We start from the raw sequence: 16,897 nt of genomic DNA, 5'->3' as shown, positions 1-16,897 counted from the left end.
AACTCCCATCCCTTTTCCATACTCATATTCCTCAGTATGTATTTATTCAGCTGCTTCCTATTAATAAGATCAAATATAGCATATTATAATTTTATTATAATCAATATATCAATAATGCAACCAGAAGTCTCTATTTACAGTATTGTACAGGAAGCTCTTTTAGAGGTAGTTGTTTAGTTATTTAACAAGTGTCTTTTGGAGTATATATACTAACCTTAATGTCAAGCTGGCTACTAACCCACTGTTGTGTTGTGTTTTTGGTCTGTCTGGTTTTTTTTTTGGTTTTTTTTTTTTGGTCTTCTTGTGCTGTATGTAAAGCTGCTGAATACGTGAATTTCCCTCGGAATTAAAGTATCTATCTATCTATCTATCTATCTATCTATCTATCTATCTATCTATCTATCTATCTATCTATCTATCTATCTATCTATCTATCTATCTATCTATCTATCTATCTATCTAATATTACCTTGGTATTAACCGTTTTGGTTTTATTATACTATTATCTATATTTAGTTACTGCAATCATTGCCATCATCATTTACATTCAAATTTTTTAAATTTATTTATTTATTTATTTATTTATTTTTCTTTAGATGAAATGGCTTGTTTTATGCATTTAATGTGTGAGGAGAAGGTTTGACTCTAACAAATATGAAATTGAAACAATGAAATGAAAAACAAAACTGCATTTGGATTCATGTGTTTCAATTAAACTACTTGTTTTAGGTCTACTGCTGAAAAGTAATACTGATAAAAGCTTATCCACAGTGTTCGTTAATATCTCTGAAACTTGTCTGTGTATTCTGTGGACTGTGCTGCTGGTATCGTCATTTCCTACGGCCGTGAAGGCGGCAGGGCTCCGGGTTCCTTCCTGCAGTGTCCCGTTGGAGGACAGTCTGAACTCGGGAGGGGAAGCGCTTCGTTGCGCTGTTAAAACTCCCAGGATTTACACTCTGCCATTTTGAGGAAAACCGGCCGACATCAGAGTTCAAACGAGTCCGGTTAACAGAAGTCATGACCTGAATTATCGTCCTGCTTCTGTGAATTGGTGAGTATATTCCTTTCTGGTGTGTTTGTAGATAAAGCTGGGATAGTTCAAGGGACGCGACAAAACCACGGAAAAGTTGTTTTGGTTTTTTACTAAATGCAGATTGTGTTCAACTGTGGCTGCTTCGTGGGTGAACTGCGCCTGAGTTAGTCCTGGAAAAGTGTGCAGAAAGTATAGTGAAGCAAAAGTAACGCAGAGTGACAACTTTGCTCAAGCTTCGCATCAAAACAATGGCGCGTTAGTGAACCGTGGAGTGGAGTGGAGTGGGCCTCCGCGTCCGGGACACGGGCCTGGTTGTGTTGTGGATGACAGCATGAGGGGCTGTGGGCTTTCACCTCTGCAAGTTGCTATGGGAGGAAAAAAACAACAACAAACAAACATGTCGTTTACCGGTAACTCGTGGTTTTGTCCGGTATTTAGTGACCCCACGTTGTAAGAATGAATTTCAGGAGCAACTCAGTAATGAAATCTTAAAAAAAAATAAACTAGTCCTGCACATGTTAGTGTCATTCACTGAAAATCTGAAAAACCTCCTGAGAAGTTTCTGCTTCTTTTGCATGAAAAAAAAAAAGTGGAGTGAAAACAGCATGAAGCAACAGTTTTCCAGATGCATTTTTATTATTTTTTTATATGAATGTTTTTTTTTGTAGTGGACATCTTTTATATATTTATTTACTCTTACTCTTTTACTTTTTGAGCTGGCTAAAAAACAAAACCTCCCATCTGCAAATTTTTAGATTTGGAGTTTTCACATTAAATGGACTGCACTTTGGGAGGTGTAAATACCTAGTATGTATCATTAACACATTATACAGAAAGAGAGTCTGAGAACAGTAGAACATGCTTGGATATCTTTAACAAAGACCATACTATAATAAAACTAAATGTTTTTGGGGTTTTTTTTGTTTTGTTTTTTTTTTGTTTCCTGAAAAAAGGGATTTTTTCAGATAGGAGGTTTTGTATTCTGGCCATTGCTCTGCTTCTTCTCCCTCAGGCTATGCTTTTTCTCACTCCTTTTCGAATACGACTCTTTTTCTCTTTTTCTTTTTTGTGTGTATTATTGTTTTTTGCTTCCTTGAATTTTCATTTCTCTAAAGAAGTCAATTAGTAGCAATCAATTTGAAATAAATCAATTAAAAAACAAAACAAAAAAAACATAGTTCAAATTTCTTTATGACTCGCATGGCTATATTATTTTATGTGTATTTTAACAGTTTCAAGTAAAGTGAGACATTTCTTCCGTTTTTCCTGTAACTCAAGAGCTACTCAACAGAAATTCCATTGTACTTGTACCGTAAACATACCACTTCAAACCACAATAAAACAGCATTTATCTCTTTATCTCTTTTTTTCAATACAGCTGTGAAATTCACACAATACAGTACAATACAATAGAAGATATGATTAAACTTTACTGACCCCACAGTGGGGAAATTCACTGGTTAAGGCATCAACAGAATAAAGCATAAGAAAAGGTGCATGAATAAAGATGCAAAAAAACCCCAAAACAATACAAAATAGGCTATATGCATATTTACATAAGAAGCAGATTTAGACAGTATAAATGGGAGACAATGGGAATGTTTGTCTCCCAATAGAATAGAATAGAATAGTCTTTATTGTCATTGTGCACATGATTTTACATGATTTCAGGATGAAATAGGTGGGGAAACTCACAGAGGTAGTCTTAAAAATATGAAATATAATACAACAAATAAAATAGCATCAAAGAAATACAAGGAAAAGTTGTAAGCATAATTAAATGTTAAGATCACACAAAAAGCTGTCCCCCAAAATTGTACAAAAACTCATAACCAGTTTTCAGGAGGATGATGCATCACTTGGCTTTGATTCTTCTACTCCCACTGATTATATTCCATAAATTTACACATGTATTCATTTAGAAATTATGAATAGATGTTAACTATCATAAATAATTGACCATTTCTAAACTTAATCAGAGGTTTGGACAGTACTTCTTGAAGTGTTTTCCCAAAGCTTTAATTGTCTAAACTGTTTACATCTCTCGTCCAGTAAAATGTTTATCTAAATTATTGTGTTTGAGGTGTTAAGAGGCAGCTGCATTCCACTTTTCCCAGGCTCTGTCTTCTCTGTGAAAACAGTTTACTTTGCAGACAATCTTGCCACTGGAAATGGGTCATCACATTTTTCTCACAACAGAACTACACGCCTGTCAAAGTGAAAAGGATATACTTAATTTATTTATATACTTTATTAAAGAAGCCCTTAGGTTTTCATTGCCAAATGTCCAGGAAGTATTTAGGGAAAAAAAGGAACTTCATGAGTCTGATCAGGAAGCATCTGCTGACTGAGTTAAAGTTCATCTTTTTTTGTCTTATCCTTAAACCACAAATGTTTCCTCTCAGTTGTCATTTGTTGTACTGCACCTAACAATAGCATCCTATCATAAAAGGAAAATAGACCCATTAAATTATTATTATAAATACATTCTACACTTAATGACAACAGGTAATATATGCAGTAAAGACAGGTCATGTACTACATTTACATACAGTACACACTGACCACTTGGGGGGGGGGGGGGGGGGGGGGGTTTATTAGTTTTGTCATATCTTTGTCAGTTAATTTCGGCATGTGACTGTTGTTCCTCTTTCAGTTGAGGAATGTGTCAGTTTGTTTAAAGATTCTCATGATGCTCAAGTTAATGTCACTTGACATGTTTAATCATTTTTTCCGTTTTAAACACAGAAAAATAATTTGTCTCATTCACATGACAGTGCTGAGTGGACGGAAAAATGCTGCTAAGTCAACATTATGTGACTCATATTCACCTAGTAATTATGATTTGGAGACTTTAGGGTTAAAGTCCAGTATTATAGGGTGTGCACATTCAATTGCCTACAACTAGTAACTCAAGTAATATGTCCTATGTAAAGTAATAATAAGTAATGATAACGCTGAGATATAAAAATGGCCTTTATTTTCTCATAATTGCAGTTCTTTCACTTCAACTCCAAGCCAGCCTGTAATTATATTCGCAGTAATATTTCTCTTAAAGATAAGTTTTGCACGCTGACCTTTTGACATCCTCTGCAGTTCGTACACTCAACCCTTCTGTATTTTTCCTCGATTATTTACTGTTTAATTACTGTAACCCATGTTTTTTATTCTTCACAGTGCGGCCCCTCCTTTGTTTAATCTGGCTGTAATAATAACAAGAAACCATGATTTATGACCAATATATCTGGTGAATATATAAAATTTGATAAAATGACATTAAGATAATATTTGTTGTCAGCTCATACAAATCGAGAAGCTGGTATTTCCTGTGTGCAAAGCTGCTTGTCCCCAAGGAATGTGTGGAATGTATTCTTTTGTCCTCTGTAGATTTAGCTGCGTCTTTTGCTGCACTGCCTGCGAGAGAACCCGGGATGAGACGGCAGACTGGAAATGAGTCTGAAAGACTGTCACTAACCCCTGCGGAGAACTCATCCTTCTCTGTGCCCGTCTGTTTGAGAGGAGGAAAAAAAAAAGCTTAGGGATTTCATAAGACAGAGCGAAAGGATCAACTCTGAGAAATGTCTGCATGCCATTGCAAACACCCTCTCATTAGAAAGATGTTCTCCGGTATTTGACTGAAGACGTGTCAATCCAGCAGAGCCCCCACTACCCTGTTTATTTATAGCTAGAGGAACTTGCCACTGGATGTCTCCGTCATGCAAGTCGTGGCTGTGATCATGAAGGGAGGAGGGAGGCTGTAATTGAGGCTTTCTGCTTTCAATTATTTTTTTCAAGATTTTTATGGGTAGATGAAACTTCAGCACATTGAAAGTGGCTTCTCTGTGGCCTGTCAGCCTAGAGTTGCTGCCAACACATCAAAACGCAGATTGTGATTAACTAGAAGGGAAATTAACTGCAAGATTCTCTAAAGATTACAGCATCTTCACTCTATCCACTCACTGGCTAATTAGTCTAACATTGTAGTTTAGCTGTATTCCCAAACTGTGCTCCCTACACCTTTTAATTCCTCTATCAAAATAGTTTCTAAAAATTACTCTACACAACTACTGAGGTTGAAACATTCACCACCCAGGAGTGTTTTACAGATTTAACCACCTTTATGTCTGTCTGTATGCGGTGCCAGCTACTATGCAGCATTATACTCGTTCCTCACACTTGACTTCATGCTGGTTAATGAGGCAAGTTTTTTTTTTTTTTTTTTTTTACTACTTTGGCTAACTTTCTCATATGCATTTTAGAACAGACTGTCCATGAAATATTTAGCTTAAGATCATTTTAAAGCAGTCTATCTAACTTATAACATTTTACCTTATCAAGTTGCATAGCAAAAACTTTGGACTTGTAAAGCCAGTATAGTTACACTGAATAAAACAGATTCTCATTTCACTGCCTCTGCTTCCTTATGTACTCTGAGCCATGAGAAAATAGTGTTCTGATACTTAACTTCAAGGGTTTATATGTAGTATTAATATTCCAAACTCTCAACAGCAGGGGAAGTTTTGTACTAGAACACACTTAAGACTACCAAAACCACAAATCACCTCTGTTTTCTGTACAGTTTGTGTTATCAGTATCTGCACAAAAGATCTGTTTGGATTCCTCCAAACAAGGTCAGAACAGTCACAGTTTAGTCTGAACCATAGATCAACAAATGGCCAACTTAGCAAAGAAAATAACATTCCATAATAACTTTATACCTTTATAGGAGTCAAAATCAAACTGACCCGTATATAAGAAACGCTGTGATTTTAGCATCAAACTCCAATGTTTTCATTTAAAGCGCGTCCAGGGGTGAAAACAACAAAAGTTTGTAATTTTTTTGAAAGTTGTTTCTTTATGGTTCTCATCCCATCTCACGACTTTCTGACGCTTTGGACAAAGGCCCTGTGGTGTTAAATTTCCTCATCATGGGAGACCAGCAGAGTGACTCAGTACTCCCTCTAGTGGTCACATAAATCCCCTGAATAGATTCGGTTTATTTTTTTTTTATCTCTACAATACAATACATTACCGTCTTTGGCATAAATTTAGAACTCTTTATTCTTAACATTGTAATGATAGTTTTAGGTTTGTTTTTTAAAAAAATATTTTTATTTTAAGTATTTGACCCATAAAGACCCGAACATCCACCAGCAACCAAAAGCATCTACTGATCTAAACTGTTTCATACCTGTTGATCCACTAATCCTATCAATACATGTAAATAGTTGGTGTAAAATACAGTTGGTCATCTTTTCATGGTTATCAGATATGACCCATTTGGGCGTTCAGAGGCTCCGTAATGAATGTGCAAACACTGTCATCTTCTACAGCATTGATTCACCAGTAAAACCCATGGAGTTGGATCAATGACAGTGGATGGAGACATTTGGTTTATGTTCAGTTATTGATAGATTCGCTGAAAAAGTTATTTTTTCTTCAGTTTTCTCTGGCTTTTTATATAATAAACCTCAACTTTAATCTGAGCTTTTATGAACATCTACATGATCAGTAAATTAAATATAAGAAAATACTTGATTTTCACTGAAAATTCACAAAATACGGAGCATAATATTAGAATAAATGGTGATAAATTACTTAAGAAAGGTTAAATAGAAAAATTATTCTCAAACTGACACAAAAGTCACACTGGGTATTATGGGTTAACTAAAAGTACTAATATAGCCAAAAAAAAAAAAAAAAACCATAGCTGGTGGTAAATAGTAGTAAAAAGAAAAAAAAATTGTGATTTGGTTCCTCTGACTGGTATTATTACATGTGACATCACTGAATTATTAGTAGTGAATCATCATTGTCGTGGCATGTTACTGCTGGAAGTGAAGCAGGTTAAAACCACTTCAAATCCTGTTTTATCGACAGGGCCTCCAGTTAAATCTGAAGGCTCATCACATGATTAATGGCAGCGGAAAGGAGAAAAAGAGGATTTTAACCCTTTTTGAAATGAAACCGTGGGAGAATTTTAGAGCAAAGAATGGCTATTTATTGGAGCTATTATAACTCTAGACATCTGTAATGTGATAGATTGGAAACTGCTGATTTTCATCTCAATGTGTTAGCCTATATTCATATGGAGTCTTATTGTTAAAAGTAATGAAAGCCGCCAGACAAATATAGTGGATTAAAGGGTATAAAGTAGCAGGAAATGGAAATAGTCATGAAAAGCACAAATACCTTAAACGGTTCCTTAAGTACAGTAAATTTATCATAATGCCATAATTACTGTAAATTTACAGGGAGTGGCAATAATTGTGCCACCTTTTGCATTGTGATAATGTGAGAAAACATATGTAAATATTTTACATGAAAACAAAGTATTGTTTTTAGCTTATGTGCATTGTAGATTTGGTTTAACCAGTGTTGTCCTTTAAAATAAATCTTCTTGTCAAATGTCAGTGAAAAACCATATTTTTATAATACATAAAATGCAGATCACTGTGAGTGCAGCGTGTTAACTCACTAGCCGTGGACTTCGGAGTGCTTCTGTACACGACACGTATCAGTAAACAAAGGGTCTGGAATCCAAACTTTTCTGTTTCTTGGCTTTACTTAAAACTTAAATTGGTACAAACAAAAGATGAATTCCTAAATTAAATTACATGATGGTCAAAAGACTGTGATGCTCCTGGGCTCCAAGCTTCCGGTTCTGCTTTTCTTTCTTTACATTTTTATAATCTTAGCAGCCAATAGGATTGCATCACATAATGACGTCAAGACTGATGTTATTATTACTCAAACATTCATACAATATACATCAACTGTTAATAAGAAATCAAATTTAAATATAAACATGAATTTTTAACTGAAGCACAAAAAATGGCTCTAACAATCACAATAAGTCAAGACTAAAAGCCCCACTGTAAAGACCTTAACATCGCATCAACAAAATGAGTAACAGAAGTCCTGGATTTACTGAACAAATTATTTTGTGGTAACAACAAAACAGCAATGCATCCTTTTTTTTTTTTTTTTAACTCTGTTTTCTGAAAGAAATCATTTTGAAACTAAAATGTGGCAGACACTTTATATTACAATCTGTGCAGTTGCTTCAAATTTGATAAAAATGTGATCAATAATGGATTTCAGAGTCTTAAAAAGAGTGTACTCCATGCAGGATTCTCTATGTTCTGCCAATGGTGTGTTAGCAAAAAAGCTCAGTTAGCGTTTGTTTAAAGGGTTGTCCAAAAGCATCGACATCTGTAATCTGTGCCATCACTGAGTGAAAACCTTACACTGCTCCACTGACACTTTATTGCTTACTTCTGCATTCACATCAAATGAGCTGCAGTTAATTGCGCTGTGAACAGATGTAAACTTGTTTAGGGCTTTCAAGGTCAGATTCTTTCAATTTTAATAGAGCACCTTAAGGTTATGTGTTTTATTTATATCCCCTACAGCTCCCTTTTTCTTTTTCTACAACAGAACAAGAGGAATTGTTCATGCGTTCAAACCAGATGTGATGAGTGAAATACTGTATGTTTTTATATGAAAATGTTTTAACTTTCGTCTGATATTTTGACTTTTAAAATGTAACATGCATTCATTTCTTTTTCTTTTCCACTTTTCCTTTTTTTACAGAGGAGACAGCATCTGATGCGGGAGACAATTAACCCAACAAAGGAGGATCTGCTTGTTTGAACTGGTCATCAATCCCCTTCAGCCATGTGTTCAACAAATCACTCAAACTGGGTCACGTTTGAAGATGACAACACACCGCTCTCATCACCTCAGAAGCCCCTCCAGTCACCAGGGCTTATCAAAGGATCAGTACCACGTCCCAATGGTCTGAAATTAGTTCTTCCTCCAATCAGAGACACTTCCTGGAGCTTTAACAGTTCCCTCGAATCTCCTCAAAGCCAGTCAAGTCTTAGTGGAAGTTCCTGTGTACCATGTAACACTCCCTTTTGCACTCCAGTGACTGGGGCTCCTAATAGCGCATCCCCATTTCACACCAACACATGGGAAAGGAACGACTTCTTTCAGAGTTTCTCCAGCACACCAACCACCTCTGTATCCTCACCAGGACCAGAATCCCTGAATCAAACCTCAGACGGGCCAAGCCCTTTCCCCTCTTTCCGGGGAAACTCAGGACACTTTAACCCCTTCTGGGATGGATCTAGATACAGTGCAGACGTGGGCAGCTCATCATCAGACTCAGAATCAGACAACAGCCTACCACGTTTCTTTATTCGGACCAAAGATGGCAATGAGCCTCCACGTGACCAACTCCAGAGCTCCTTCTCCTATGTTTGCCATAAACTGGAAGGCCTACAGGCGAAAACAGAGCATGAAGCACAAAGAGAAAGAGACGGGGAAAGGCGACTAAGTTGCAAAAATGAGGTTGTAAGGGAAGATTCATCTCAGTTTGTTCCCAGAGGCCTGTTTCGTAGCCAGAAGAGAGATGGGTGGTCTATAATGCTCAGGATTCCAGAAAAGAAGAACCGCATGTCCTCCAGACAGTGGGGTCCGATCTATCTCCGCTTGTTACCTGGAGGCGTGCTGCAGATGTACTATGAGAAGGGACTTGAGAAACCGTTCAAGGAGTTCCAGCTTCTCCCTCAGTGTAGACTCTCTGATCTGAAACTGGAAAGCTATGGGGAGCCACGCAAAGTCCTCACTGTCAAAGTGGAACATTTCTCCTACACGGAAAAGAAACGCTACCATCCGAAGCTGGAAGTCAATCATGACGCAGAGATAGAGCAGCTGCTCAAGTTTGGCTCCACAGCACACGACGACATGGAAGACCTGGTTGTCTCCATGGAAGAAGAAATATTCAAATTATGTATACCCCACCAACAGAGGCGGCACTATGAGGAGCAGGAGCTGTCATTGCAGATCACTGATCATATTTGGGTACAACTGGACAAGTTCGGTGAAGTTATGGAACGGACGGCCTTCACCCAGATTCACTGCCTCGCTTTTTTGAACGGACTTGGCGATTGTTTTCTTGCTCTTAATGACCTTCTGCTGCTGCAGTTTGACTCAAGCTATGGGTCTGAGGAAGAACTCTGGATGGAGATTACGGACTGCCACTTCCACCAGTGTGTGAGAGAATATGAGTTTCAGAAGTCCCGACTGATTAAGTTCTCACCTCCTGATGCGTGTAGGGTGGAGCTGATGCGATACAAGACCATGGTTTTGGGCTGCACAGAAATTCCCTTCTCGATCAAAGCAGTAGTCACAGTTCAAGGTGCCTACGTGGAGCTCCAAGCCTTCCTCAACATGTCCGCCACATTTCTGTCCTCTGTGGGGACGTCTGACACGTACCCACTGTGTGAGAATGTAGTGATTCGGGTGCCAGTGCCAGGAGACTGGGTGAAAGTGACACAAACGGTGGCCTTACTGCGACAGAGGTCACTAAAAGCTCGCATGAACAGAAATGCGTGCTTGGGCGCTGTCGGTTCCACAGATTCACAGCCAGTCATGCAGGTGTCAATTGGTACTGTCAAGTACGAGAATGTATATTCAGCTGTCGTCTGGAGAATCGACAGACTGCCTGCCAAGAATACAGGTATTGCATTTCTGAGACTAAACTACAGCCTGGTATATGAGTTTGTCATAGCTGTGAATGTGTAGCTCTGTTTACCATCCTAAATACAAGTGATCTTTGTTCTCTCCTCTGCAGCAGTGGATCATCCTCATTCATTTTCCTGTAAGCTAGAGCTGGGGTCTGATCAGGAGATCCCTAATGACTGGTACCCTTTTGTCACCATGGAATGTGAAATTATGGGGGCTGTGGTGTCCCAGACCAGGGTCAAGTCACTGGGCACTGTCAATGACATCCAGCCACAGAAACATGTGACCAGTTGGACTCGCTATCATTGTCAGGTAAGACATTTCAGCACATTAAGCTATAAGGCAAGGCAAGTTTATTTGTATAGCACATTTCAGCAACAAGGCAATTCAAGGTGCTTCACACAGGACATTGAAAAAGAAACACATTTAAAACATTATAAGAGAAACATGTAAAAGGTGATTAAAAACAGCAAGTAAGAAAACAACACATAAAACCCAAAAGTATAAAAACACACATATTAAAGTAAGAGTTGCAGTGCAGAGTTTCGAAGGGTGCTAGTGCAGGCCTTGAAAGTCTGAAAAACTATGGAATTTTGAAACAGTTTTCTAGACCCTGATAGGTTAATCGGTTAATCTAAATTGCCCATAATTGTGAATGTGAGAGTGATTGTTTGTCTCTGTGTCAGCCCTGTGATGAATTGGCGACATGTCCAGGGTGTACCTCGCCTTCGCCCATAAATAGCTGGGATAGGCTCCAGCAACCCCCGTGACCCTAGTGAGGATAAAGCGGGTTCAGAAAATGAATAAATGAATGTTTTCCAGACCTTGAAAAGTCTGGAATTTTGTGTGAAAGTCTGAATAAGGTAATGAAAAAAAGTTTCTCTCGTAGTTGAATTTTATTGAATTTTAGAGTATGCTCAGAGGCACATAATCTTGTAAGATAAGAAATACATGAGGAAATCATCTAAAAAACTTGATATGATTTCACTAACCGGTCAGTATTGGAATGATTCTAGTGGAACTTGTGTGATATCCATGCACTTTTGTGATTTTCATATGTTTTGAAAACGTTTCTCTCAGTAAAACATAATTTACTGCAAATTATGCATACATTCCTTCATACATTCATTAAAATGAACTTTACTACACACAACTGGCACGCAAGTATAAAATACATAAAGTCAGGGTATTTTGGGAGGGGGGCTAGCTGTTTCGAAACTCTGAAAGTTTTGAATTTTTATTTGGATAAAGAGCAAACACACTGAATAATCTGTAACAGTTCCACGTTAAACTATCTGAAATCTGTTATATAATATATATATTTGACGTGTGCTTAGATCAAATGTTTCAGTGGTTAAATTTAGTGAAATTTGTGTTTTTATGCAATGCATTTATAAGTCTTAAAGTCTAGATCACCTAAACTAAAACAAAAATATCAAGACAAGACCAAAGCTTTAAGAAGCTGAGAAGAAAGCAGGCGAGTCAAAGTCAAAACCAGACCACATTGGATACACAGCTAAGGTATTATAGCAGCAGGTCAGATGTTACAAACTGATATGGTGTGAGAGGGGGGTTTGACTCCTGACACCTGTGAGCAGCAAATTGACGTAGCATGTGGAAAGCTGAAGGAAGAACTGGCAGAAAGATTTACACCTTTAAAAAAAAAAAGCCCTTAAAAACCACAATGTTAACAAATAAATAAATAAAAGAAAAAAAAACACACACAGCTGTCGTCTTAATTGGTCTCAAAATAAAATCTTGAGTCATCTCTGATAAAAATGCATAAACTAAGGCAAGACTAATCTTAAATAAAACGCCACAATCTTTTTTTTGCCTGTCATTGGCTTCATCTCCTTTTCTGTCATTAACAAACACTACCTGTGACTGTTGCATCAGATTGAAATGAAAATATGTAAATATATGTCTCTAAATGTAACAGGAGTAAAGACTTAATATCTCATAGATGAACTTGATTTGTGTCTGAGTCTCATCACATGTATTTTGATTAGTGTCGTTGGTGAAAACACCCATGATTCCCTGACTCATCACGTCATCTTCCACTCTTTCATTACCGTTTTGTCTGAAGGATACAGACCCCTAGTGGCAGACAATAAATGCATTTCTTTTTCAACTTTTCCAACAAACCTAATTTTGTCTTTTTTTCAGGTGGAAGTGGAGAAGAAATGGATCGAAACGGAGTCACAGAGGCAGTCCGGCTGCATGACACAGTGATGAATAAATGCTCTGAAAAAGACCTTTTCTCTGATATTTACCAAAATCCCCCAAATAGGGAGTAAGGATAACGAAAATGAGGTTGATGAGGGACTTTCTGCTTGTATCTGGTGTCAAATTTTCATCTAATTACACATAGCCTGGTAGTTTTTTTTTAAATTTTTTTTTATGGAGGTTAACTGAGTTTGTATCCATTAACTGAGACTGAATTAGTCTAGACCTAATAAACAAATTAACATGGTCCTTCTGCCTAGCACTTTACATTTAATAGTTGTATTAATTGTAAGATTACATTATATATGATGACTGTATATAAGCTTGCATTTGCATCATCTGCACTGCCCTCCAGTCTTAATGAGTGTACACAGAAAAGGCTCTGTGAGATAAACAACTTCAGTAATGAGTGGGATTCATTTAATCTAGTAAAGCTATTTTACAGTGAGTGTTCAAAGCTAGACACTCTTGTATATTACACATAATTTCAATTCAGTATTAAATCCCAAATTCTCTACTTAAAGAATAATATGTAGTAAAGAATTGGTAGTGTAAATATAATGTTGTGGTACTGTTTTAATATTTTGCACTTCACTTTATGCAGTGTAGCAGCAAAAATAGGTTTATTGGTACTATGCCTTGATTTATACTTGACAGTACATCAGACAAAATGCATGTGATAGCCAAGATAATGTCAGCACATCATTTTAATTGACACAAATTACAGCTTTAATCACAATTATTAGCACAGGGTGAGCTTATTAACAGAATTCTTGGCCATAATGAGGTGGAGGTTGATAAAGTTATAGCACTGTTCACGGTTATGTGAGTAACGAACAAGATCTTAAATTTACTGTGCAAAGTCTTAGAATCATTATGTATAAATAAACCTACACTGTGTTCTGCATGAAAACTCATTACTTTTGTTGCTTACCTTAAATTGACCTTTGGCTTTAAATCAAGGTTTTATTCTGGAGGACTGTATTTTTTTTTTCTATTTAAACAAATCAAATGTCTATTATTTGATCTTTTTGCCTCTGGTTGGTAGTCGGGATGGAGTTAAAAAGAGAATGGTGAAGCTTTATAGTAAAAAAAAAAAAAACGCTTTTGAAGATGACTTTAATGTATGCAGTACCTGGCTTAAGCTGGATATTATGTACATCAAGAGTAAAAAATGGAATTAACATGAATGGCTCGTGTTCCTTCTTAATGAGACTGAACTGAAGTGTTTTTCTTTTAGCTGCTGACTGTAGGTACAAGAGGAATATGTTTTGTGCTTACAACTTGCGAACTCAGTACCAAATCTGCTAAAACAATTCCTTGTGTGATGATTTGATTAAATTTGCACAGAGTTGTAAGTATTTATTTCCTTGGACTGAATTTGTGTTTTGAGTGTCCTGTGCTAAACGTACAAAATAGCCAACAATAGATCTCTTTCAATGCAGCTTTGGCCTCCAAACAGGCAAATGTGTTATTGATAACATTACTGATGGCTCTGCTCCATTTAGATTTCATATCCTCTCCAGTGAATCCGTGTGCACAAATCCAAGGCTTGAAACTGGTTCATTAAATGGAGTGCACATATATTTAGAAGTACTAAGTACATCCACATGTTTTCTGTCTTAATATCTGTTAGAAAGGTATAAATGGTTTCACGTGAATGATGTTATTATCTAACCCAGGGGTGTCAAACTCATTTTAGTTAAGGGGCCACATTTGATCTCCAGTGGGCCGGACCAGTAAAATAATAACAGTGAAAAAAGTAAAATTATATTATGATCAGGTTTACATCTATAAAGTTTCCTTAAAAATCTGAATAACACGAAGAACTTGAATTGTCTTAAGAAAAACAAGTGCAATTTTACCAATATCATGCCTTGGTTTATCAGTTTATCATTTACGCATGTGCATTACAATCGCACAAAACATTTAGTAATGGGCAGAATATTGGTAAAATTACATCTACTTTTCTTAAGACATTTCCGTTTGTTCATATTTGTTCAGGTTATTCACATTTTTTGTAAAAGTATAGTTTGGTAATGTAAACATTTTCATGTAATTTTACTTTTTTACACCAAAAAAACAAAGAGAAAATATGGGGTTGTCATTATTTATAGGTTATTATGATAATATTTTACTGGTTTTGACCCACTTGAAATCTAATCGGACTGTATGTGGAATTAAAATGATTTTGACACCACTGATTGTTGATATCTTCAGTGTAATTTTTACATTTCACAAATTCATCCCGCAGGCTGGATTTAGCCCCTGGGCTGCATGTTTGACACCTGTGATCTAATCTCTCTCAGGCTACATGTTAATGGGGTTCCCACATTCATGGAAAAGTCAAGAAAAATCATCCAAAGGTTGGGAAAAACACTGACTTTAATTTTTAGGGATGCAACTCACCTGCAGAATGTTGAATAAATCATTGTGAATTTCAGACCATATAAAGTCATAGTGGGTTTCAAAGTTTACCATTTCATCTCAGTGAAATAAAGGATTTGTCTCCCTTCTGTACCTGGCCCACTTCATAGGCTCAGAAATAGTTGAATTTTTGATTCCAAGAACACCTTATGATGCCATATATTGATATTCTACAACTATACACTACAGCAGCAGCTGAACTCACCCCCATTTGACATCACCTTGCACCAGTAATATCTTCTAAAAATCACATCAAAACTCTTATGCAGTTTTATCAACTTATATATCATTCATGCATATAATACTTAAATAGTGCCTTTAGTATGTATCCAGCTTCATATAATGACCAAACATGACCTTTGACCTGAACTCATTTGAATATCATGTTGGAAAATACAGGAAATTCATTAGGTTTGACTTAAAATCTAAAATAACATTCTTGGCCACCTTGTAGATTCTATTGCTAGAAATATGTTTAACACACTATATTTATACATAAAATATACTCGTGCAGGAAAGGAAAAGTTTTGGCTTTTTTACATTAAATAATTGTCTTGATTGAAAACAGCATAATGCAACAGTTTTTTCAGATAGATTAAAAAATAATGATATAGAATGTCCTTTACAGTGGTCAGTGTTTTTTTTGTTTGTTTTGTTTTGTTTTAAATAATGCTGTGAAACTCTTGTCCCCTATAGTGGACAAAAATGCATTGCTGGGTCTCAGGAGGATATATGAAGCTTTAGAATCTACGTGGAGGGCAAGATGTTCAATTTTAAGGCAAACTAAAGGTTTAAAAATGATACATTCCATGCAGAAGTTAATGTAACATCCCAACTGATTACCTAAACATGTCTTATTTACAAATGTTTGTTGTGATTATGATCATAAGTATTTGTTGCTTTAATGGAACTCCTTTCCAGTTGAGTAAATCATGTCGCTATTAATACAAAACAGTTCCAGACTTAGTATTCCAGACATTATCAGGTTAAAAGGGATCCATTTTGGAGATGCTTGATATTGCTGTTTTGCTGCAGCAACTGAGTCATGCATCACTGAACATGGTCCAAAATGATTTTCTGGACATAGTTATGCATTTTACTGAGCCAAACACACCTATTTTTTTTTTTTTTAATAAATCCAAAGTGAGCAAAACATATAGGATACCAGAACATGTCCTTAAACTCTATTACTAGCAGAGCAGTTAAATCAGTTAATACTCTTGTTACTCTTGTATGTTTTTCCCCGTGCTGATAAATCCACATTTTAGAGCTGACATTTTATAGGGAGATAGAGTTTTTGTCACCTTTTTTTTTTTAATTCCCGAATGAGTTTCCATCCGTAAGTGTTATCTGAAATGAAATTCACAAAACAAGAAAGCAAAGCTGTTAGATTGGAAATGGAGCAGACATCATTTTGCACAGACTTATGAAGGGTTTGAATGATACTGGAGTGGCTTTTTGTTGTCATTATTTGACTAAAACATTACATGTTTTGTTTTTCTAAATTTGGATCAATATAATTGCAATTCTTAGAAATAGCTTATTAGCTCAGTAGTCTGAATGATACAATGCAATACAATATGATATAATATACTTTAATGTCATTAGTGCGGAAGTCATAAATTCATTACCACTTGTAAAGCTTCAAATCTGAAGTAAAGGCAACAGTCAGTAGAA

At 36.3% G+C, this 16,897-nt stretch overlaps 1 protein-coding gene across 1 annotated transcript; it reads left to right on the top strand.

Moving 5' to 3' along the window:
• The first annotated feature begins 892 nt into the window (after positions 1-892).
• ston1 (stonin 1) lies at positions 893-14,008 on the top strand. The gene is made up of 4 exons (XM_030155432.1): positions 893-1,051; positions 8,630-10,562; positions 10,677-10,879; positions 12,734-14,008. The coding sequence occupies exons 2-4, from the start codon at positions 8,714-8,716 to the stop codon at positions 12,797-12,799; spliced, it is 2,118 nt and encodes a 705-aa protein (XP_030011292.1). The 5' UTR covers positions 893-1,051; positions 8,630-8,713; the 3' UTR covers positions 12,800-14,008.
• Positions 14,009-16,897: the final 2,889 nt, after the last annotated feature.

This window comes from Sphaeramia orbicularis, chromosome 15 (assembly GCF_902148855.1).
Source record: "Sphaeramia orbicularis chromosome 15, fSphaOr1.1, whole genome shotgun sequence".
Lineage (NCBI taxonomy): Eukaryota > Metazoa > Chordata > Actinopteri > Kurtiformes > Apogonidae > Sphaeramia > Sphaeramia orbicularis.
This window is presented reverse-complemented; position numbering and strand designations above follow the sequence as displayed.